This window comes from Saccostrea echinata, unplaced genomic scaffold (genome assembly GCF_033153115.1).
Source record: "Saccostrea echinata isolate AGI-Se365-2 ecotype Australia unplaced genomic scaffold, CSIRO_AGI_Sech_v1 ptg000072l, whole genome shotgun sequence".
NCBI lineage: Eukaryota > Metazoa > Mollusca > Bivalvia > Ostreida > Ostreidae > Saccostrea > Saccostrea echinata.
The window spans coordinates 2,742,951-2,766,433 of NW_026889821.1; the positions used below are offsets into that span (position 1 = coordinate 2,742,951).

Below are 23,483 nucleotides of genomic sequence, written 5' to 3' on the forward strand. Positions count from 1 at the left end.
AAGTCAAGAATATATGAAAAACTTTCCGTAATTGAGAAAAAAAATTCAACAACGAATAGTAATACCATGTAGAGAAATGGTGAACATTTTGCTAATTTGCATAGCGGTCATATTGTAATTCTGTTCAATGCTTATGTAAGGAAAAAACAGAAAAAAACACAGATAATGAAATATCATCATAGTCCCATGTTCAGAGTCCCATAGTTAACGTTTGCAGCAGTACAAACAAGAAGCAATGACTGTTTACAAAAGCTGAAGGCCTGATATCTTAAATGCATGATAAACGTATTTGGGAAATCAACTGTTATACACGTTACCATGGAAACAAAGTATTCAAAAGAAATAATTTGATTCATTCATTTTTATTGTGCCATACACTCAAAAATAAAAGCAATTATAAATTGAAATCTAACCAATTAATAAATAAAGATCCTTGTAACACATATCAAGGACGAGAAATGTGATACTTCTTATTGGTTGGCAATCGTTGTCATGGTTTTATACAGCAAAGGGATTTAAAATTTACTCTCTGTATCCTTTAATATGATCCTACCTTTTTATAAAGCACATTTCTATATATTTATGAACAATTAACCTTACTTTCAATTTTGACTACCACACAATAACTGGATACAGGAAGCTACCACATGGAGTTTAATATTGCTATAAAGTGAACAAAATCGAACATTTTACCTTCTTGGTAACCATAGCCACAGTTTTATATTCTTCATCAAACTTTACCAATATATGATATATTTTCAACTCTAGTTCTATCAGATAAGTACTATTCAAGGTGATTCTAATAAAATGTTTCTTAATTAAAAGAAACTTAATTCCTAACGCAACAAAAAAATATCACTTTAAACCACTGGTATATTGTTCACATGGTTACACTGCAAAGAAGTAATTAATCTCAATTTTTCCTGTTATCTGCGTTACAAGTTCCTAACGATGTACATTTGCAAGTCTTAAATTTCAATTTTTTTCCCTAGGATAATAGCATAAACCAAAACTTAGCAACAAATTTTGTTTGACTACATTGTGATACCATGGCATCCATAAAAGCTGCTTTTAGAAAAATATTGCCAATACCTAATTGCTTAAGGTCAAATATTATTATTGTTTTCTTGAGTTGTTGATCAAGTTTGATCATGTTACACCTATCTTTGGTGAATATTGATCACTTTTCTGCATTTAAAATGAATTCCAAATGTATCCATGGTTACCACTTACTTAGAGATTTATTCTAAATAGTTTCTTTAAAGCATAAGTGGCAACAAGGTGCCATGTTTTTGTGAGAATACTTCATATGTTTTTTTAGTCTTTATTAAGGCTAAATAAAGATTCCAAGTAGCTGAAAATCTCGATTTTTTAAACTTTTCCAGTTGTTACCATTGCAACCAAGACACATAGCAATCAAATTTTATTTGGTATATGTTTCTGGTGTCAAGTTGTAATAATGGGCAAAGCTTCATCAAAATCGATGACCATATGTGGCAAAGAAGTTTAAGTGGTTACAGAGAATAGCTCTTAAACTACATGTAGTAACGCACACATGATCATAAATAAAGTGTACAGCATATGCCAAATTTTAATGAGATGTAGAGTGTAAAATTTTTGAAACAATGTTTAATTTAAGAAAAACATACCAGATGTCAGGAGTGCAACAAATAAGGCCAAATAGGATCACTTTTAAATCCAGTTCTTATAAGGAAATTTTCTAACTTCTTTATTTTTTTTTTGGGGGGGGGGGGGGTAGGTGGAATATTTGACTAAATTGACCAAAAGACAATTTTGGAGAAACCATTGCGTCTTATTTCTTTCAAGATAGCGTAATTAGGACAATTAATGTCCAATAACAATCAAAAAGCAATTTTTTTCATAAATACAAGAGAAAAACCTCAATCAAGGTTTGAAGGTTAATAATTTACATCCCTGATACAAGCCTGAAAGATAAAAAAAAACCCACACACTTCTTCTTTTTTAATTTTATGACAAGAAGTCTTTTATAATGTAGTGATATTTTCTTCTTGACACAAGAAGTTCCATTAATAAAAATTCTGCAGCTTTTTTTTTTTTATGCACTTGTCAATTCTATTGTCATTTTGGAAAATGTTTATACTATATGATGTTAAAATTGAATAATTTGTCCTGGTGAGTTGACTTTTACCAAAAAATAAATTTTGCCGGTCATGATTTTTTAATTCACCCTTATATAGCATTTTTAGATTTTAAAAAAATCTAAATTGTTAAAATTTATTCAAATAATCCATGACGTTATGAATTACGCTACCTTGTTTATGTTTGCTTAGCAACCAATGTCATTAAATCTCGAGCTGGATCTATAATGAGTAGCAAATGAGGATTATGGAGATATGTTATAACGTTTTCCGGGGGTTAAGGTCAGACGACACGTTCCTCAAACATATGTTTCGTTTCTCTTGGTATTACATAAAAAATTATCCATTCTCTTTTGATTTCTAAATTGAATTCAATATGTTTTTAAAAAGATAAGTACACTAAAAATTGTGACATTGGCAATTCAAAAGATTACCCATAAGGATTATATAAGGAATATCCCACTCTGGTATCCTGCCCAAAGCCTGGTAAGGAACCCCAATTTTGGTGAGGAAACACGTTTAACTAGCAAAACTTCAATGACAAATTCGTGGGGAAATTGTACATTTTCGAGGAACGTGTCTTCTGACCTTAACCGCGATTCAGCATTCTTCAGTGTATATTAAAACAAAACATTTGTGACATAATAGGAAAACATTTAAAAATGTTACATAATATAAAAGAGTTTAACAACGTCAACGTTATTTCAATATATTGAAAAAAAAAATATTTGCTAGTACAAATGCATTGTTTGGAAAAATCAAACTCAGACTAAAAATTCTTTGAGTACATGCAAAATACCTGTGATATAAATATATTTTTTTTTCACTTTGAATTAATTTTGTTAACAATCTCCTGTATTACTCAACATTAAGGTATTTTGCAAATTTGCTAAGGTTTTAATACATACGAGTACAAATTAAGAAAACTTTCGAATAAAAAGAAAACATTTTCAGTGGAGATTATGATTTTCCAACTGTTAGGCGTTTTCTGCTTTTGAGTTGCCTTGACTTTGCTTTTGCCGCAATGCTCAGTTTATGTCTCTCTTCAACAATTTCTTTTGTAATCGTGGTTTCATTCTTGAAAATAAAAAGCAATTTATAGTAGCATTTTAGCATTAAAACATAAAATTTGCAGAAGATTCAAATCTGTGATTTAGACATGTTTCTTTTTTTTTTTTAAAGAATATTTCTTTTAGATTTTATTTTTAGAAAATATGATTTAGCCACTCTTGTATTAAAGGATACATCCCTCCCATTTATTTTTTTCTTTCTTTTTATTTCTTTGGCTGTAAATTTGATCCTTTTTATAAATTTTGAATGACTTATCACAGTGTGTACTGACCTACTTTGAAATTTTTTTGTCAAATAAAATAATGTTGATGTCAAAATAGGCAGATGAGATGTCAATTTCTGAATCAGTTGATTTAAAAAGGATAAAATCCTCGATATAATATATGACATTGCAAAGAGATATATTTTTCTCACCTTTAGTTCAGACTGCAGAATGCTGAACAAATGGCATATATGGCGAACCCGAATATTTTCTGGCATTCTCATTGTTAGTCCAATTTTTTCATCATTTGAAATGCGAACCGACCAAAAGCTATCGTCTATCATATAGTCTTGTAATCTTGTTTCTGTGCTTAACGAAGATGCATTGTTCCATATAAATCTATGAGCAAATAGTTTTATGCCAACTAATATTTTTTCCCAACTTGTTCTTGCCTGATCTACTAAATTCAACTCCTGGATTACTTTGTTTGATAACTTTGTTCGATATGCTTCTTCCAAAGATATAATTACTCTCTCTCCATTAAATTCTTCCAAAGTTTCGTAGATGAAAACTAGATCTCCCAATTGCGCATCTGCGGGAATGGCGTGCTCAAAATTCGTGAGAGCGAATTCGAATTCATATTCTTTAAAATAATCAATCATTGGAACACAATTTTTTTTTTTAATTTCTTCATGGGGCTCCATTGCCGCCACAATGCCTAGAACGGTCAAAAGTTTACTATTTTTGTCCAATTCATTTTCTGAAAGCATTTTTCTAATTTTATCGAGTCTCTGTTTATCAGTACCTGTTTGGTTGAACATTTGATATAGTGCTTTAAGCAAGAGGATAGTGTTTTGAGATATATCGTCTTTAAACTGAATCAACAAGCTTTGCTCCTTAAAGGAGATAAACTTTGCGTTTGTCAAATACTCAACAGAAACCTCTGATTCTATTTTCGGAAAATCATATATTACACGGACAGACGGATCTTTTACACTTCTTTGACAAAATAACAGAGCGTCCTTTGGAAACGAATGGGGCAAAATATCACGATCTTGGAGTTCAAAAAGTGATATATGATGGAATTGGGATGTTTTCGGGTTTTCAAGAAATGAAAGGGGTAAACACTTAGATGTACGTGCTATACTGATAACGTCCTCTAGGAAATTGTTTTGTATTTTTATTAACGCTTTAAGCACAAGTAATAATTGCGAAGACTGGTCAATGATCATAAACATGCCGATTTTTTCATCAGGTTTTGCTAATAATGGTTTTATATTTGGTTCCACTGTGTGAAGGATGTCTACATTATTTCCAGAAAATATTTCATTCCAATTTTCCATAAAATCCTGAAAGATATATTTTACTTTACGGAAATCAGATTTAGAACATTTTTCGTCTATAAATCCTGACACTGTCAAGGTCCTACATTCACATTTTCGTAAAATATACTTTCCAAACACCCCAATTGCCTTTTGCCATTTCAAAATTGGTTGAAGTAGTTGTAAAAGTCGCAAAATGTGTAGTCGAGAAAGAAGGTGGTAGAGAAAGGGATATTTTTCTTCGTATCTCTTTATGGTTATTTCCCCTAATAAACATTCTACTGACGGGGGACTTAAAGTCCGCCGAAGTATTGTAGTATTCATATCACATTCGGTCTCATCTAGATAGACTTCCAGGTGTTCAAATGATTCACTTTTCCTTAACTCCGCTGTGTGTGTTCTTATTTGCTCGTCAATGAGGGTATATCGATTTGCAAAAACGTCGGAAATAATTTTAATGCATTCCGAGTTCTTTTCTCCTAAGTCAATCCTCTTCAGATCTGAAAACCTTTTTAATATGCATGTTTGAAGTTTTAACAATTCGTTTTCTGTTACATTTAAGCAATCTGCTAGAGAAGACCATTGTAATTCTATTTCTTCCACTAAGAATGTATCCAATTCTTTGTTCTTTTTTCCAAAACGATCAGCCATTTCATTTCTTTCGTCATTTCCAAGTGCTCTACATGCTAGATAAAGTCCAAATACTAATAATCGCGAATATTTAGCTATCAAACAGTTTTCTTCAGGAATATCAAAAAAAAAATCTTTGTTTATTCCATGATTTTCCAAATAATTTAGTTTTTTACTCGAGTATTCATATACACTACACAAATATTTTGATAAAATCTTCTGAGAAAAAACGTCAGAGCTTTTTATAGAACGCAAAAAGATATTATCGCTTGGATACATGAAAACTGATACAATAAGGAGTTGTGATACAAATGAGGCAATCACAAATGTGAAATGTTCACTGCTTTCTGAAAGTACGAGTTCTTTTACATGAAAATCTGATTTCAATGCAAAATTTTTTAATACTACAACTTCTATTTCAGATTGTTTATCAATTTGACTGATACAGTCATATACTGCGGATACCATAGTTGTATCGGGCTTTCCATAAAACTGGGGAATATAAACATTGGTGCATAGATACAGCACAGCTCCAACTATTTTATCATTAGCATTTTCCCATCTGTTTACTTTGCGACCATAGAGGAAATTTTTCATTCTTTTATATTTATCTTCGGAGAGTAATTGAATTAATGATATATCCAAACAATATTGCAATTTGTTTGCATCTGATATCTTTTCCAAAACAGATATCTTGGGATTTTGTAAATCTCTAGATCTTTTAAACAGTGAAACTGAATGTGATCCATTGCGCAAACATCTTTTGAAAAATACCTCCAATGGTCCAGTCCTTAAACGTGCGTGTCGATTTGAATCAATCAAAATCAATTTAATTTGTCTGAGAAAAATATCACGTTTTGACCATAAAGTGCCTAAACTTTGAACAACCGTTTGTATGTAAGACCGGCAAAAGCATTCTCCGTACAATTTCGCCATTCTAGGAAACCTGTGATTCTCTGTTAACAAAGCTTGTCTTGCTTGTGATAAACTTTTATGTAGATTACTACTGTCTTGAGCGTTTCTCATAAGTAATTCTTTGTTCAATATCACGGAGAAATGTTGATTTTCAAGAACATCGGCAATGAAAAGTTCGAGGTCCGTGATTCTTTTTTCTCTAAGAAGACTTTCAAATAAATCTACAGCATCTAGGCAAGTCTCTGGAGGAAACGTTGCTTCACTGTTTTCATTCATTTCATTTATCGTTTGTAAAAGTGCAAGATTGATAATAGTTTTAAGAGTCGGTTTTTCTTCAGAAATATAATCATTTTGTCTATCATAAAGAAAATGTAATACTTCTGATATTGGGATTAAATTATCTTCGTCCAGAGCAAAACATCTTTGAATATACCTCGATAATACCGAGACTCTCACAGAAATCAAATCTGGCAAAAATTCACCTGTTATTATTTTGCAACATACATCTGAACTATCGAGACGTTTCTCTTTAACCAGAACTACTATTTCACTCATCAACTGAATATCTCCCATTCCGGGTATAAATACCAAACAAGCTAGGTCATGAAGAAAACGTAGTTTGATTTGTGAATCGGAAATTGTTGTAAAGTTCGATCCAAGACATAAAAGCGTATTTACACGGATTTGCCATTTCTTTAATGATGTACTCTCCAGCATATCCTCTTCTCTCGGAAACAATTTTGGACATATGACTTCTAAGAAACAACGAAAAAAATTGTCATCCGGATCTGTTGCACATTTCTGGTCATATTCATTTTTTTCTTTCATCATTTTACGTATATTTGGAAATATATCATGTATACCTCCGTCCTCGCCTTCATATTCTTCAAATGCACTGAGGATATTTACAACCCCTTTGATGTCACTTTCCTTTAGCCACATTTTAAACTGAAGACATACAATTTTGTTCAGAAACTTACTTTTCAAATCCTCATCGCTTTTACTTTCGTCGTCTATATATTCTAAACTATGTTCAATAGTCCTGATGAATAAATCTTTAGTGTATTCTGAAACTGTTTCTTCCATCGTTTTTGAAATATAGCAAACGACAAAATCGTTTGTATATATTCTTAGAAGGGATTCTGTGATAAAAGGTAAAAAGTCTTGTACATGATGTTTAATTTTGCTTTCAGACCACCTAATGAAATTTTTCCTTTCTTGCACTGGTAAATTGCTAAAATTATCATCATCCTCTAATCCGTGTTTTGTCTTTCTTCTATTTAATTCTCTAAAAAAATTATCCCTCTGATCTTCTAGAACTTCATAAATGCATTTTGCAAATGGAAAGTACAGGTGAATAAATGGTGTAGTTACATGTAAACCCTGCAGTCCGACGTTTTCCTTCGTCTCTGATATTTTGATGAATGAGTCCGAAAGGAAAATTTTTATCCACATAGGAAGTAAACCTTGATCACTAGTATGTTCGTCATAATCGTATAGAACAGATGTCACCATTTTTTCTTCTAGCAAGTGTATAATTTGCACGAGGGGATTTTGGATTCTCTTCCGCAGATCATTTAATAGAGCCTTTTCGAATGAGCCCATTGTTTCTAAACAATGTGTATCGCATGCAACATCTATAGCCCATTCTGTTGTATGGCCACTTTTCTTGAACCATTTCTTTATCTTCTTAACAATAGCATCTCGGACATGTGTAAGTTTCATTATTTTTTTGGTTAAACATGTAACATCATGAATTCTTCGTGCACTCATGGAATGATAGGACAAGCGGGAAAATGCCCATAACATTTCTTCTTCGATTGTTTTTTCTATCGGTTGCGATAAACACTTTAATATTTTGGAAACAGAATTACTAAAAACGTTTCTTATGTTTGTAAACGGAGTCGTCAGGGTGTCCATTGTTGCCATTTCCCACTCTGATTGAAAGTTAAAGGTTGAAAATATAGATATATTCTCTGAACCTCTTGTTAAATGAACGATTACGCAAACTACTTTTTTCTTTCGTGTCTCACATAGCGTGGCATGTAAATATTCTGACCTAAAGTGTTCGATTCGAGATTTTGCCAGAAAAACATGTTTGAAATCTTCATTTTCAACGCATTGCAAAACCAGCCGTTCGTCATTTCCGTACCAAAATTCACTGATCACGGCATCAAGCTGTCTTTCAGATTTCACTACCCCCAGTTTTAAAACTACTGCATGTTTTATTTCTTTTGAAATGTCATAAAATATGTCTGTGTTTGTAAATATTGTTATCATTACAAAATCGTTCGAAGAATCTTCCATTTCGTCACCTGAATCGTCGGACAAAAAATCTGACGCTATGTAGTCTTCGTTTGCATAACCAGCACTCTTGTCAAAATCGGATGACGATAAACATGATAAAAGAAAAGGAGAATGTAAACTGCATTCTACAACTTCTCTCTGTTTAATCTTTTCTTTGATAAAGCTTACTAATCCAGCATGTGTAGGTTGCCTTTGGAATCGGTCGAGAAGCGATGATGCAAATTCTTGGTTACTTTTCCAAAGTGACGATTTCTTTTGTAAAATCATGGCTTCTTGTTGAAATAACGGAAGGAGTGCTATCATGCACTGGGCAGCATCCGGAGTTTTATTGCTATTTTTGTCATATATATGCTGTACTAATGAATATACCATATCATTGTTGTGAATAGGAATAAGTTTTTTTAATGGTAGATGGAGAACACTTTCATCGGAAAGATGTATCATTGTCATTTCAGTAAGCATTTGATTTAATTCGCGCACCAATTCATCATGTTTAGGGCAATGGCTGTCCTGAAATGAAAAGGCCTGTTTTTCAAATCTGCTAAGCAACGGAGCATTTTGTCGAATAATTATTTCTTTGTTTACCACCACAACACATTTAAAGGCTTCATGGACATAGCAAAGTGGGTTACTATACGGACCAAGTGCAATTCTACAATGTTTTCTTTCACCTATTGATGAATAATTTTGATTTAGCATGTCAAATAAACTTCCATACACCATCTCTAAGTCTTTCAGAACAAGGACGTGTCCTTGCTCCATGCAAAGAATAATTTTACTTAGTATTCTGTAACTGTAATCATCATACTGGTCATCCTCAAATTGACTTCCAAAAATACACGTGTATTTTCTCTTCTTTTTTTTCAACATTAGAATGAGTTTCTCTATTACTGCATCGCTTCTTGATATCAACATTAGATGTCTGCTATGTTTGTCCAAGAGATTTTCTTCAATTAAATCTATCACATTTTTTTTCCCCACCATTTCTTTTCTTGGGATGATTAATTCTTCTGCTGTCTGTAAACTGGACTTACACTGTAATCCACCAAAGTTACGTTTTATACCGTCGGAAATTAGAGTCCATATATCGGAATCTGGTTGTCCTCTTTTCCTTGTGCTTATATATTTGATTAAACTGTAAAAGTCTCTTCTGCAGTGAAAATCTTCCAGATCTGGTTGTTCTATATACTCAACATATTTAGTAGCAATTTTTTTCAGGATTTGTTTCTCATTTTCGTTAAGTTCACTTTTTTCGAGCACGTTTTGATAGATAGCAATCGCTGTTTGTAACATTTCCTCTGTGGTCAGATCAAGACAAGAGACATGAAGGACACGGTTCATTTTTGCAGGATCCATAGCCCAATTAGATAATCCTATTACAGATACGGTTAACTTATCTGTAGTATCTACACCTTCTTCAAGAATGCTATGCAAAGCGTTTAAGGGTTGAAATCGAGATTTCGCAGCCAGTCCTAATTCATCAAAAAGAATTACAACTTGTACATTTCTGTTACTGTTAACGTTTTGGTAATGTTTTGCGGTATCAAATACTTTTTCAATTCCTTCAGGAGTTGAGGATTCAGAACCCTGATATGAAACAAAGTAAAGTTGAGGAAACTTTTTGAAAAATGCAGATGCTGATTCATTCCCTCGCATGTTGTTCCTTAAAAGCTGAATTGACAATGATTTGCTGCAACCAGGTTTCCCAATCAGACATACAGGTATTCGAGATAAGACGCAAACGAAGAGAGCAAATATATTTTCCGTTAATGTTCTATTAACAGCTATTGCACTTGACATTTCCATGTTACTTAGAACCAATTCTTTTTCCTGGAAAATATCGTTTTCAATGTTATCCAAGTCTAGGCTTTTCAACTCATCTTTACGTACACAACTAGTGATGGTTTTCCAATAAGCTGTTCGTTCACTGTGTGATGAAAAGCGAGAAGAATAAGTCAAATCTAAAGTCATGAACCAGTACATCAAACACTGATCATCGTTAATTTCTTTCTTGTCTTCCATTTTGGGTAAATATTCGTCCTTAAACCATGAAAAAAGTCGCTTACTCCTCTCTATTTCACGTAAGCTAACATTAAACGATGAAATGCATTTTCGGACGAATTGTTGGGATTCTGACAAACTTTTTGCAGCAATGGTTTTTAGTGGATATTTGCTACACCTCATCTTTGAAAAGACATCATTGATCATTAATTTGATATATTTCTCTTCATCTTCAAGTGTTATATTCCCAAAATCCCAAACAAAATCCAACATAGCTTCAGGTAGAGGATACACATTGTAAATAGGTGATACCTCTTCACTTTGAAGTCCACATGTGGCTTCCTGGTCTTGTACCTTATATGGGTTACATGCCGCTACAACTGTCACATTTGGGGCGAGAAAGATACCATTGAAATGTCCATGAACTATAATATCGCTAAAGATTCCTATGTTCCGATTGGTGTTTACTTCATCTAGAAAAAGCCAGAACTCCTTACCAGGATTTTGAAAAGCCACATCATTTATTTCTTTTATTTTTTTTTCAATGAATATTTCATCAAGCCCTGCATGAATATTCACAGAATGAAAAACGACACCTTTAATCTTCGCAAGATTTTGAAGAAGGGTTGTTTTCCCGCAGCCAGTATCCCCCATTAATATAATTGGTACAAATGATTCTACTTTTACATTAATGATAACCATTTTCAGGAGATTATCTGTCGTAATGACATAGTCTTCATTTATATGCATCTGGTTACAATCGATAGTACTTTCAGACACAACATTAGTTAGAAGATTAAACATCTGCGTCTGGCTTAAAGAATCAAGATCTTGTAAATCTCCACCACTCAAGAACAACTGTTCCTCAAGAAATTTTTTTTCATTTTCCTCTAGGTCTGCTGTACTTTTGCACAAGACTGATATTGTTTGGGGTTCTCTTGCGTTAAAGATAACAATGATAGGGTTAATGTCCTCCCATTTCATTGGTTCGCCATATTGCTTACATAATCTTCCTGTTTTGGTATCAGTAGTTGTCGTCTTGCTAAGTGATCGCTTTGAAATTTTTGTTGCCATTTTCAAAAACGTTTTCACTATTGTTGTTTTCATTGACAGCATTGGCTCAGGATCTTTTCTTCGAATATCATATAAATTTTCAGTTCTGTAAAACATGCAACATGAAAGCTTTTTTAATTGTTCTGACAGAATTTTTATAAATGTTGTCATCGATGTGTAAGAATCACAATGATGAGGGATATATTTTCTTAATATATTCCAACACTCAGTCTGGGACAATGGTTCTAATGGATTCGATCCCGTGAAATACAAATCTTTTTTGTGTAATTCTGATTTGTCTAAGGACTGTAAATAGTGACACACAACTTGGACGGGACTGTTGATTTCAGATGAAGAGAGAAATCTATCTACCCCATCCCATTTTACGTAGATGGTTTGTAAAGTCATCGTAAAGGGCATCAACTTCAGTAAATTTTCACCAACTGTATTTTGGATTTCAATGTAAATGTGGTTTGTTGGAATAAATATTGAATATTTTCGAGACGAAATGTACTTTAAGTACACTACCTGAAAAAGCAAACTATCCAGTTGTTCTGGATTTTCTACCGTACCAATATCAAGGTGCAAAAAGTCCTTCTCGCAAACATTTAGCTCCGCCAACTTGAATGCAAAGTAGTTTCTATTCACAAGTCCATTTAAGGACAAATACTTATAATACATATCTAACTCGTGACATTTTTCTTTGATTATCTCAGTTTTTCCCATCCCTGAGCGATCAGAGGTAACAGTAAAGACGTGCTTCATAGTTTTTGCCAAATGTTCCTGCATACGTGGAACAGATACTGGTGTATTATTCTTATGGTGGCGCTTAAAGTGTAGTAAAAATTTATTTTTTTGTGTGCCAAGGATGATACGCAAATTATTCAATGTTCCTTCTGAAGTCATTTTTTGCAACTTTTTATTTAACCTATGTTGAATGTCTTCTCGCAATAACTCAACATTAACCAAAGCATGTACTTTTCTGCTAAACCTTTTGCAACGTGATAAAAGGAGGCGTATTTCGTCGTATTCAGTACAATCATCACACATCAGGACTGTATTCACACATGGAGACTGATCAACAAATGACGCAAACAACAACCTGATTAACGCACCTTTACTTGATGTGCACATTTCAAAGTTTTCGTACCTTATCTTTGTTGACACTGATGAAATTTCTGTCATGTTAAAAATTTCTTTTATTTCTTTCAAAACATCACCTGGTCGTTTTGGGTCATATGAAGTCTTTCTTTTTAACTTTTTTATAGGAACTTCTTGCTTTATAAAAAAGCTTATCGCGTCAACTGATTCCTCAGGTAAATTACCCTTCAAGTAATGATGGAGTTGGCGAATATGACCAAGAGTTAAATATTGCATCTCTTCAAACTTCTCTCGGTATAATTTCACCTCTTTATTCCAATCATATAATTCTTTTTGCAGATGCGAAAGTTCGCCTTCAAGCAATGTCGATTTTTTACACACTTTGCACAAGTCTACATATTTGAAATGACCTATTTCCAGAAGGGTTTCGTACAAAGTTGCGATCTGAAAGGCCTGATCAACGTACGTAATAAATATTTCAAAATCCTCCGGTTTTGTTTTGAGCATCCAAGTCTCTGTTTTGTGGATCGGGGATTCCTTTCCCGTGATCAACAAAGCTCTACTTCGGAGATCTTTTAACTCTGACTTGGATATATTTACTGTCTTTCTCTGTGTATCTACATAAAATACTGAAACATGAACCTTGTCATGGGTATCGGAGCAAAATGAAAACGTTCCACTTGTGTTGATACCCATAACTTTTGTGCTCGTACTTTGTAATCTATTTGCTATGTTCCTATAAAGTGTTTCCAGTGCACTCAAGTTTTGACTGCAATCTCTCATGCATTCATAAATGTTTTCTACATTTACGTCATGTCCATCTTGTGATAACTTTTGAATTAAAGATTCGATGGAGTCTTTCTCGTCTCTCCGAATCAATGGATATAAAAATTGTTGTAATTCTATAAGATTGGACATAGTCTTAATTGAGATTTGTTGTTCTGTATAATCTTCGACAGCATCTATCAAATTTCTTAGATCCTCGAGAGCTACTTGTTTCAAAAACTGAAGCAAATTTTCAGCATCTATTAGATTTTTAATAAATTTTCGTACTTTGTCATCGAAATTGCTAAACATTTTTTTCAGAACAAGGATTTCTTCAAAGAATGTCTTCAGAGGTATATTTCTCTGTTGAGGGACACTTGACACATATTTTTTTAACATGTTATATTCTTTTGATGGAATGATCTCAATTTGAAGACATCTGCAAAGTTTTCCTACAAGGCATACGTCTTTGAAATATTGTGTAGTATCAGTACCTTGCCAATTAAGACAGGACTGGAATTTCTCTTGGTTGTTATCAGGAATGATTTTAAGTCTGTATGCAATATTAAATTCGTGCTCAAAATCTGTACCATCGAAGCTAATATTCATGTCATCCAACGTGATATCGTTCATACCTTCAGTAAAAAGAGATTGCCATCTCTCTATGTAATTTTTTTTACCAATCTCTACTAGAGTGCGTAACAAAATTGAAAGAATCTGCTTAGGTGAATATTCTTTTTCAAGCGTTTGGTTTTTTAAATCCTCTACTGTCTTTTTCATTACTGATCTCGATTTTATAAGATTCCAAAACATTTGAGAATCGGCTATTTCTAATATTTCTTTACAGCATTCAATTATTCTACATTTTCCATCTCTAGAAAATTCAAACAATGCGTCCTCTGCATCTTGTACATTTCTAGTGCGAGATAAAACAGCGTGCTCTACCTTTTCTACTTCTGTTAACCACTTCTCAAGTATTTCCGAAATTGCCCATCCCTTCATATTACAACATAATGAACGACTGACTTCTTTCAGGATTGACATATTTTTCATAAAACTTTTTGCTCTTTTATTTGCACATGATATTTTTCGTTCGATAACACTCTTTGCAAGTACATCGGACGTGATGCTGGACAAATGCGCCAACTTTAAACATTTTTGTGGTTTCGAAATTTCTGTCAAAAACGCCATTGGAAAATCGCATGATTCTAGTCTTTTTTCGAAGGAGGATAACCACCTTTTAACATATTCATAACTCTTATGTTTTTTAACAGTGGTATCCAGTTCCTCTATAGATAAGATCTTTTCCCAAAACTCAAACCAATCAAGAAGTTCAGACACAGAATCAAGATCATCTTCATTCGTAAAATTTGTCGTGTCCAAGAATGCAAGAATCATTTGGGTACGAAATCCTCTGAAAATTGAAAACAAAATTTCAAATTAAGAAGTTCAAATCATTTTCTTTCAATCGGATTTTATCGCATACCTGGAAGTGCTTTGGATGGTATCACAGCAACAGATGATGTAAAAATGCTACATAGTAAATTTCCCCTCCAAGTTCACTATACCAGTAGTAAATATTCTCCGCTTTATTCCCACTTATCCAACATTTTGAAAAATCCTATTCCCACATAGCCAACATTTTGATTTTTAACCTGAGTGATCAACAGGCTATAGTCTGTTTTCAGGTATATGTGCTTTACCTGAGAATTACTACCTTTGAAAAAAAAAGTGTAAAAATAAATTCAAATGAAAACTTCAGTCAAAACATAAAAATAGAATTTAAATTTTAAAAAAAATGAAGTTCTAGAAAAAAGAATTAATTTATATAAATGTAGTAAAAAATAAATATAAATCTGCATTTTTTAAAATTAAAAATTGAATATTGATTAAAGGAAATATTGAAAATTAATTAAGAAATAAAGTATTTCAAATGATACCCCCAAAAAAGTGTAAATTACATTGTAGAAACAATTTTGAATATTCTAAAATATATTTATCAGTTGTGATTAAAAATATTTATCTGAGTATGTAATATTCGACTGTGGTAATGAACACAGTAACAGAATCTTTTGATACAAACTGATTCATTATCTGATTTAAAAAAATCAACTTAGAAAATTTCATACTAGATATTCACAACCCAGTCTTTTTTAATTATATATGATTCTATTAGGGCCTATGTATTATTTTTTATTATAAAAATGAAACTTTTTTTTCGGGGGGGGGGGGGGGATTCCTGTCATTTTGTTTTATTTTTACTCTACCATGGAAAATGTTTTTTTTTTTTTTTTAAATATAAATTTACTAAAGAATTGATGTTTGTACATTTTTTTCTTTAATTCATATACAGTTTGAATATTTAATTCTATGTTGCAGTATATTATGTGTTTTTCATTTAAACTTTAACATTTCAAGTTGAGCTATAATATATTTAAAAAAAGAAGGATATAATGATTAATAATTTAAATATATTCAATGATCGATTTTTGAATATTTATTTTATAATAAATATATTTGAAAACATTTCTCGCCAAAGATTTTACAAATGTGACAAAGAATATTAATAAAAAAAAAACCAAACAAACAAATTGTGATACAACACAGCAATAAAGAAGAATAAAACCGTTAATTATTAAAAATAATTAATTAAATCACACTGTATTTAATATATCAATTATTATTATATTTTTAAGAAAAAATATTTTTGTACTTGCACTGAAACTATTCAGCACAAAATTATTACATTCATCATGACGTTCTTATGTACATGCTACAAATTAAATAAATAATTTTATTCGGCTTATACATGTACATATAGCTTAAAACAGACTATAGCCTACCTGTATTTTATTTCTTTTATTCTCAATCTGCACCCCATTCCCACTTAGCCAACACACATTTACCCGTGTCTTACCTGTATTTTTTTCAAAATGTTGGCTAAGTGGGAAGACACCTATTCTCCCGGGGGTCATTCTCTATTTAGTATAGATTCACTCATGCATAGAAATAGAAAATGACATCATCCAGGCCATTTTTATACATAGCAAACGTTCCCCTTAATCTGGTTAATTATTTGTTTCCCCTCCTTCCAATTTGCTCTCTAAGTTATGTATTTAGTAAGAAAGAGAAGTAATCAGAAGATTTATTGCCATTTAGTACTACGGTACAACTTTTGTTTATTTTTTCTTTTATTTTTAGTTTGTTTGTTTTAAATAATTTCTAAAAACGAGACAGGTTTTATTTTACGCACATTTACACATTATATGTTTTTTTAAATATGATTAAAAACTCACAGATTACCAAAATATAATTATTGATATCCCACTTAAAACGCTATTAGTATTTTAAAGAGGTTTGCAAGATTGGATGCTATAAAGCCAGCGAGTAAAATTTAAACTGATCATGGGTCAGAGAGAAGGCTTACTAAGCAGAATAAATACTATATTGTTAACCTTTCCCAGCTAGTTTCAGAAGATTACTATATAGTTAACCCTACTATATGGTACCGGCTGCAGAGCGAAACTTCCCCCATAGTGAGGCATCCCCCGGAATTCTTGCTCTAAAGTAAGCCTCCCCCTAGGAGATGTCAAAGTCGAGAGCCATACTTCCCCTTCAGAGTCATACCCCCCCCCCCCCCAAGTATCAATAGAGAGGAAGTCAACTCAAGGGGGAAGACTCGATTTAGAGCCTTACTTCCCCCTGCAAGATTTTCTTTATAGTGTTTACTTACTATTCCCTTAGCCACTCTAGAATTTTATGTTTTCCCGTAGAAGAATCGTTCTAGAGTGAAAAATCCCACTCCCACATCAAAGTATGTTCTAAAGAATATGGGCGTATTTGACGTGTAATCCGTAGGGATCATTAGTACGAATCATTCATTGTTTTAATGTTAAAGTCAAACAGACGATTTGGTCGACCGACCACAACTGGGCAGACTCTATGAATGCTACATATATAGGAAAATGTTATATTACATTGAAATATTTCAATATCGTGTCAAAATATGTAACTTATTAAGTCTGCATATCTTAACATTGAGTAAGGCCATTTCACACAATTTATAAAAATGTACCATATTATAGGGAAAAGTAAATTTCAAATGTCTACACAAACACCCTTACTCCGTCACTACCGTAACTCATTTTTTTGGAAACTCCGCGCTTTTTGTAAAAAAAATGCGATTATGTAGTCCTTTTTGCATGCTGAAATTCTAAAATCGAATGCCGAGATATTACAACAGTCAAGTTCAAGAATCCGTGAAAAACAAATAACAATTACACTTAATTTATTGTATCTATCGTATTTTTTATAAAATCTGTAAGCAATTTTTCCTTCATGCGCTATTCCATCGATATCCCCGATATGTACGTCAACATGACCATTATGTTCATTTTCACATGTCAGCTATTTTTATGAAGATCTATGTCAAATGTTGAATACGGCTAAAATTACTTTATTTTTTTCTACATTTGCCCTAATGCACTTCGCGTTGGGGATAACGTTTACACGACACCATTTGAGCAAACAAAACGTATATAAAATACATTATATTAATGTTATTTTTTGTGCTGAATGAATACTATTCTTAAAAAACAATACTATTTAAAATATTTAAAACTATTTTCCATGTATACAAATTCAAGAAAAAGCGACCAAAAGCTGAACTGGGGAGAAAAATGGCTTTAAAGGCAGAGATTTTTTACCGGGTGGTAAATTCCAAGGTGAGGGAGGGGCTTATTTTGTACAGGTGTGAATGCCTTGAGGGCTAGCAGTCTACCTGTGGTCATTTGTCTCCTTATCCCTATACACAGGAAGTGATTTAATACACAGTAGAGTACCCAAGAAGTCAAACTTTACCTGTGTTGGGATTATGAGATGATTTTAGATTAGAAATAAAAATTTATAAATAAAGTTTAATCTCAATATTTTTTCTTATTAATTTGTTATTGAATGTGTGTCAAAGCATCCCCACCCATTAAAAAATATTATTATTCAAATTATTTGTTGAGCTTTGAAAAAAAATGTTATACCAAATTTTAATATATTTTATCATAAAGAATATCATAATTATTTCAAATACTAAAGGTGTGTATGAATATATATTATCAAGCTAAAAATTCCATAGTAATACAACTTCTCTATTGTTTATACCATGTGTGGTAAATATCATAGGATCAAAAGTTAATTTGAAGGTCACCACGAGTGCCAAACAAGGTCTACAGGGTACACACAGGGACTAGTAAGTAAATGCCAATCAAGTACTAGCATCCAATGATGTACCTTTATGCACTTGATTGACAGGGGTACACAGACCAGATATTTTTGAAGGCGGTGCTTAAAATTTCTGCCTTTAATAGGTTGACTAATTGTAGAAGCCCTGGTGACGGAGTTAGGGTTCAGTGGACATAATGTACACGGACGTGATACGTGTTCTATTTCAAGGTGCTATATAAGCCCATTTACTTGTCTATTTTGTTACTAACACTAAAACAATGTTAAAGGTCATTTCTAAGAGTAGCAAACAAGAAACAAATCAAAAAATAATTTCGAGGTGTTATCCGCTAATGGTGAAGGAGTTTGGGTGCTCGGGGATATTAAAAGGGCCTAGACACAGTTGCATTAATTACATTTAAAATATCTACCTTTATTTTTAAAAATAATGTCTTCAGTTTCATGAATTGAACTCAAATGAATATTCTTTGAATTTCAATTACAAAGACATTCTTCATGACATCATGATCGCGTCAAACATCAGTGTTTGTACATAATTGTAAGCGGGGAACGAGCTCTGTTATTGTTAATGTAACTTTCCTCTTTACCGGCTGTGGGACGTGGAGACCGGTTCTTCGGATATCACCGTACAAACCGAGGTCCACTTTTTCGGTAGGTGCTGACGCAAAAAAGATCCCTCATTGCTCAATGGTCTTGAGTGCAGAGTATAGGTCCAAATTTGCAGCCCTCCACCGGCAAGTGGTGGCGTCTCAATATAAGTGAAAAATTCTTGAAAGGGACGTTAAACAAACAAACAAACAAACAAACGTTTTACCGGCTGAGTGTGTTCAAATTGTTTACTCTGCACACATCACTGAGCACAGACTGACAATACTAGTACTGGTGTTGGGTCTGTTTTCTCAAATATCTACTCGAATTTTATTGTTTATAGGTTTAATATTTTTAATTGATAATTTAGTCCACAAGCAAATTTCTACTTTTCTCAAGTACCGGTATTAAGGACAAAGTGCCAGGATATGTGTTAATTAAACGCGTCCCGAAATTCGTAGTTTAAATAATCTCCATATAAAAGAAGTGTCTAAACACGTCATATTTATATTTCGGCGTGAAATGCTCTATCAACATTTAAGTCATGATATATTAAAAATTTTAGAAAATATGAACTTCAAATCTGTTTCCAAAATTTTACATAAAAAAATGAAGATGTGGAGTATTAACTTGAAAAGAATGTTACCACTTAAGCATATAGCCATGGCCCCTTTTTCGGACCCTTCTAACATCATTTAATTAACTCAAATCTTCATTATCCTAACCCATATTTTGTTATCTATGTGGTACATTACTTGCAAAAATTTACATTGAAAACGGCTCTTTAGTTTTATTAAAGGTAATTAAAAATTCCCACTAGTGGGTGTTAATTCCGAATGTTGCGCTTGTCCGAGCTGGGTTTTAATTGTGTCTCATTAATATTCGGAGTAGGCGGGGCATTTCATCGATCGATTGAAAACATGTAATAGCCAGTTATATAATGGCTTCTGGGAACTACTCAGCATGATATAATAAAAAAAAAATCTACACAAAAGTAGACACAAAGAACATGTTTAAACTTCTCATTTTTTGGAAAGAGGGGTGCGGGGGAGGATCTTGAAGATGTACATGTACTCCCTCCCTAAAACCAGATTCCCTCCCCCCTCCCAATTTTTGGTAGATTCTTGTAGATCCTTGAAGTCATATAGTAGATAAACAAAATCAAGCTTACTTAAAAAACAACAGATGAATGTCAGGTTACTTTGTTTCGAAAATATTTTTTTAATTTTAAATAGGGTAAGTTGCGATCGCAATTTAAGAAACGTAATGGCGTATACGTGGAAAATCAACACGCATCAGGTAATTAGAAAACAGAAAAAAATAACTTCGGATAAATGTTGTGTGGACGTTAAGCGAAGCTAATTCGAGTTAAATTTTGATGCGTTATAGCAAAATTAAGCCACATGCCACATGTCGGAGGTCAGATATAGGTACTTATGCTATTTTGAGTGAAAAACAAAGGAAATTTTGACTAAAAATGTCTAGACAGTATAACTGACAAATGTATAATTTGCTCTGCATAATGTGAGGTAATTTGCAGGTGACGCCATAATAGCCTTAATGTAGAAATAAAATCTTAATATTCGCATAAGTGTACTTCGCATTAAGTGTCGCGTGAATGCCCTATACACACGGAGAGCTTAATTCGGATTAAACGTAAGTTACTGCAAAATCAAATTTTAACTGCATTCACTCGGAGAATTCAATGCAAATTAGTTTAATTCGAATTGATTTACTGCGCATCTATCTAGCTAATATTACAAAAATCTGAATGATAAGAACTCTCAACTTTCTTCAGCCTCCGTTTACTTCTTTCGTCCTTATTCTGCAGGAATTAAAATAATATGAGGTCTATGATGAAATTCTTGAGATTGAGATATGTTGTCTGGAATAATATTTGTTCATATTTTTGAAATTCTTCATTGCATGCCATTCAATTATTTGAAATAATACCTGATATTTAACACACTTGCAAATTGGTGTTAAAAATCACAAAAATCATACAATCATGCAACTTTATGTACAGTATTGCAAGAAAAAAAATTGTAAAATTTAAAAAAAAAAAATAGAATTTAGTCCAAATGTTCTCTGCATCACCATTAATTTACTTTTGTTCTGACATATTTTCTTCAAATAGGAAAAAATCCGAATTTTTATCTAGATATATTGAGTTATTACAATATTATTTTGTGCATTTAGAACAATTTTTGATTAAAATCTTGTACTTTATAACATTTTGTTTCAGGCAACTGACACCCTGAGTAAACGTCGTACTTAAACTATTTTTAAATGAAAAACAAAGATATGGTACATGTATGTAAATCTCCAGATATGTGTACGGACACTGTGAAATTATGTCAAATGGATCTGCTTTGCATACATGTACAGTGACGTGATTTAAGAAATGAATGTGCTAGTGTTTGTTTCATCTCGAGAGAGAGATAACACATGAAGATTTGATGTCGGAAGTGTGGTCCTGGTGTAAGCTAGTGGTCTGGCTATTAGACCGACAATGAAGAACTGATGAAGACGTGATTTCTATACATAGAATTGTTCTTCGATAAACAAAACTGCTTAACCATCTATGAAGCAATGTCTTAGTAAAATAATCTACGAACCAGAAAAGCGATATGCATGTTTATTTTCATACTAATTTTTTTGACAGTTTATATTAGAATAAGTAAGAGAAACAAAAAAATGTAAATGCTTATTTGTCTCACATGCACCTGTTTCGTGGAACCGAGCACTTAATAAATGGAGGGGTGCCATTTAAATACCAAGCAAGAGTTAGCGTGTCGTCTCTAGAAAAAAAAGTACCGGTCTAATAACTGACCATAATTGATTTCAATCTTCCAAAACCGGCATATTTTACTCAATATAAATTTTAACTCCTAGAGTTGAGTTCGATTGTAACTATTCCTTTTTATAAATAAAAATCAAGTCTTTAAATAAAAATCATATTATCCATATAATGTTTTTGTTTGTTTGTATGTATGTTGTTTAACGTCCCTCTCGAGAATTTTTCACTCATATGGAGACGCAACCACTTGCCGGTGGAGAGCTGCAAATTTTGTCCTATACTCGGCACTTACGGCCATTGAGCACTGAGGGATCTTTTTCGTGCCAGCACCTACTGCGACAGTACTAGACCTCGGTTTAAATGGTCTCATCCGAAGGACCGATCTCCACGTCCTACAGTGGGATTCGAACCCGCGACGTAAGGATCAACTCCTTACTTCGCGACTCTAGAGCAGACGCTCTAACCACTGCGCCACTCCGTATAATGTAATTAAAGAAAAATTCACTTGTTTGATTGAACAAAAAAGAAAACTTCAAGACGGTAGACACAAATACAAATATAAGTAAGCAATGTTTCTCAATCTACTGTTTTCTACCTATATTATAAAATAATCATCAAAATAATATTGTGATTTCAACCCTTATCGCCGCATAATTAAACATATGATATTGTTTTGTATTTCTTATGAATTTTGCACATATATGAGTCTTTTACCGTAAAATATCAAAGTTAAAAATTTACCTTTCTTCATCTGTTGAAAGCCAGTATTTCAAGGCATTTTCAGAAATCCTCAGTCGCTCCTCAAGAGCCATCTTTCTAACGAATTGAAGAAGATGGGAAAAGTACAGACCTTTTCCTTGAACGGGCATTAATGCATCAAACTTTGCTGTTTCATTCAATAACGTTGGTATTCCAAGAGATTCCATACGTTCTTTGGCTCTTTCACCGACAACGAAGTCATCCTTTATCCCAATTAAAGCAAACGCTTCACCGATTTCACTATACATGGAAAAAAGTTCACTAGGATTTGGCACACCACTCTCAGCTGTATTAAGGCACTTTTCCAACCAAACATTTATAATCTTATCACATTCTGCCTTATTTAATAACAATTTTTGGTTTTCTTTGAGAAATTTAAAAACTGTGATAAAATCCGACTCAGTGTATCTAGCAAGAAGTTTTAGAAAATATATTTGAGAGTCATATTTTAAAAGAAGTTCATACTCAGTACAAAGACTTAGAATGCATTTCATCATTTCTCTAGACCTAAAAGGTTGTTTTGACGAAGCCACACTTCGTTTTAATGTTTGACAAAGCTCTAGGGACCATTTCGTTTTATTTTCTAAATTCAAAGTTTTCCAGATTATCACAGA

The 23,483-nt window shown here is 32.7% G+C and overlaps 2 protein-coding genes across 2 annotated transcripts; both read right to left on the reverse strand.

Annotated features, from left to right (window-relative positions):
- Positions 1-3,080: 3,080 nt before the first annotated feature.
- Positions 3,081-5,452, reverse strand: LOC133176264 (uncharacterized). The gene is made up of 2 exons (XM_061311413.1): positions 3,606-5,452; positions 3,081-3,197 (listed from the first exon to the last, which is right to left on the reverse strand). The coding sequence occupies exons 1-2, from the start codon at positions 5,364-5,366 to the stop codon at positions 3,081-3,083; spliced, it is 1,878 nt and encodes a 625-aa protein (XP_061167397.1). The 5' UTR covers positions 5,367-5,452.
- A 341-nt stretch (positions 5,453-5,793) lies between these two features.
- Positions 5,794-22,922, reverse strand: LOC133176265 (E3 ubiquitin-protein ligase rnf213-beta-like). Its single transcript, XM_061311414.1, has 5 exons — positions 22,852-22,922; positions 14,725-14,901; positions 8,937-11,727; positions 7,124-7,208; positions 5,794-5,837 (listed from the first exon to the last, which is right to left on the reverse strand). The coding sequence occupies exons 1-5, from the start codon at positions 22,920-22,922 to the stop codon at positions 5,794-5,796; spliced, it is 3,168 nt and encodes a 1,055-aa protein (XP_061167398.1).
- Positions 22,923-23,483: the final 561 nt, after the last annotated feature.

What these genes read in the sequence shown, in the direction of transcription:
- LOC133176264 (XM_061311413.1), bottom strand. Translation starts at nt 5,366, where the DNA reads ATGGCTGATCGTTTTGGAAAAAAGAACAAAGAATTGGATACATTCTTA. An exon ending in TTCTGCAGTCTGAACTAAAG is followed by an intron (nt 3,198 to 3,605) that starts GTGAGAAAAATA and finishes TTTATTTTCAAG; the next exon opens with AATGAAACCACGATTACAAA.
- LOC133176265 (XM_061311414.1), bottom strand. Translation starts at nt 22,922, where the DNA reads ATGGCTCTTGAGGAGCGACTGAGGATTTCTGAAAATGCCTTGAAATAC. An exon ending in CTTTCAACAGATGAAGAAAG is followed by an intron (nt 14,902 to 22,851) that starts GTAAATTTTTAA and finishes TTCAATTTTCAG; the next exon opens with AGGATTTCGTACCCAAATGA. An exon ending in ATATGAAGGCGAGGACGGAG is followed by an intron (nt 5,838 to 7,123) that starts GTATACATGATA and finishes TATATTCCCCAG; the next exon opens with TTTTATGGAAAGCCCGATAC.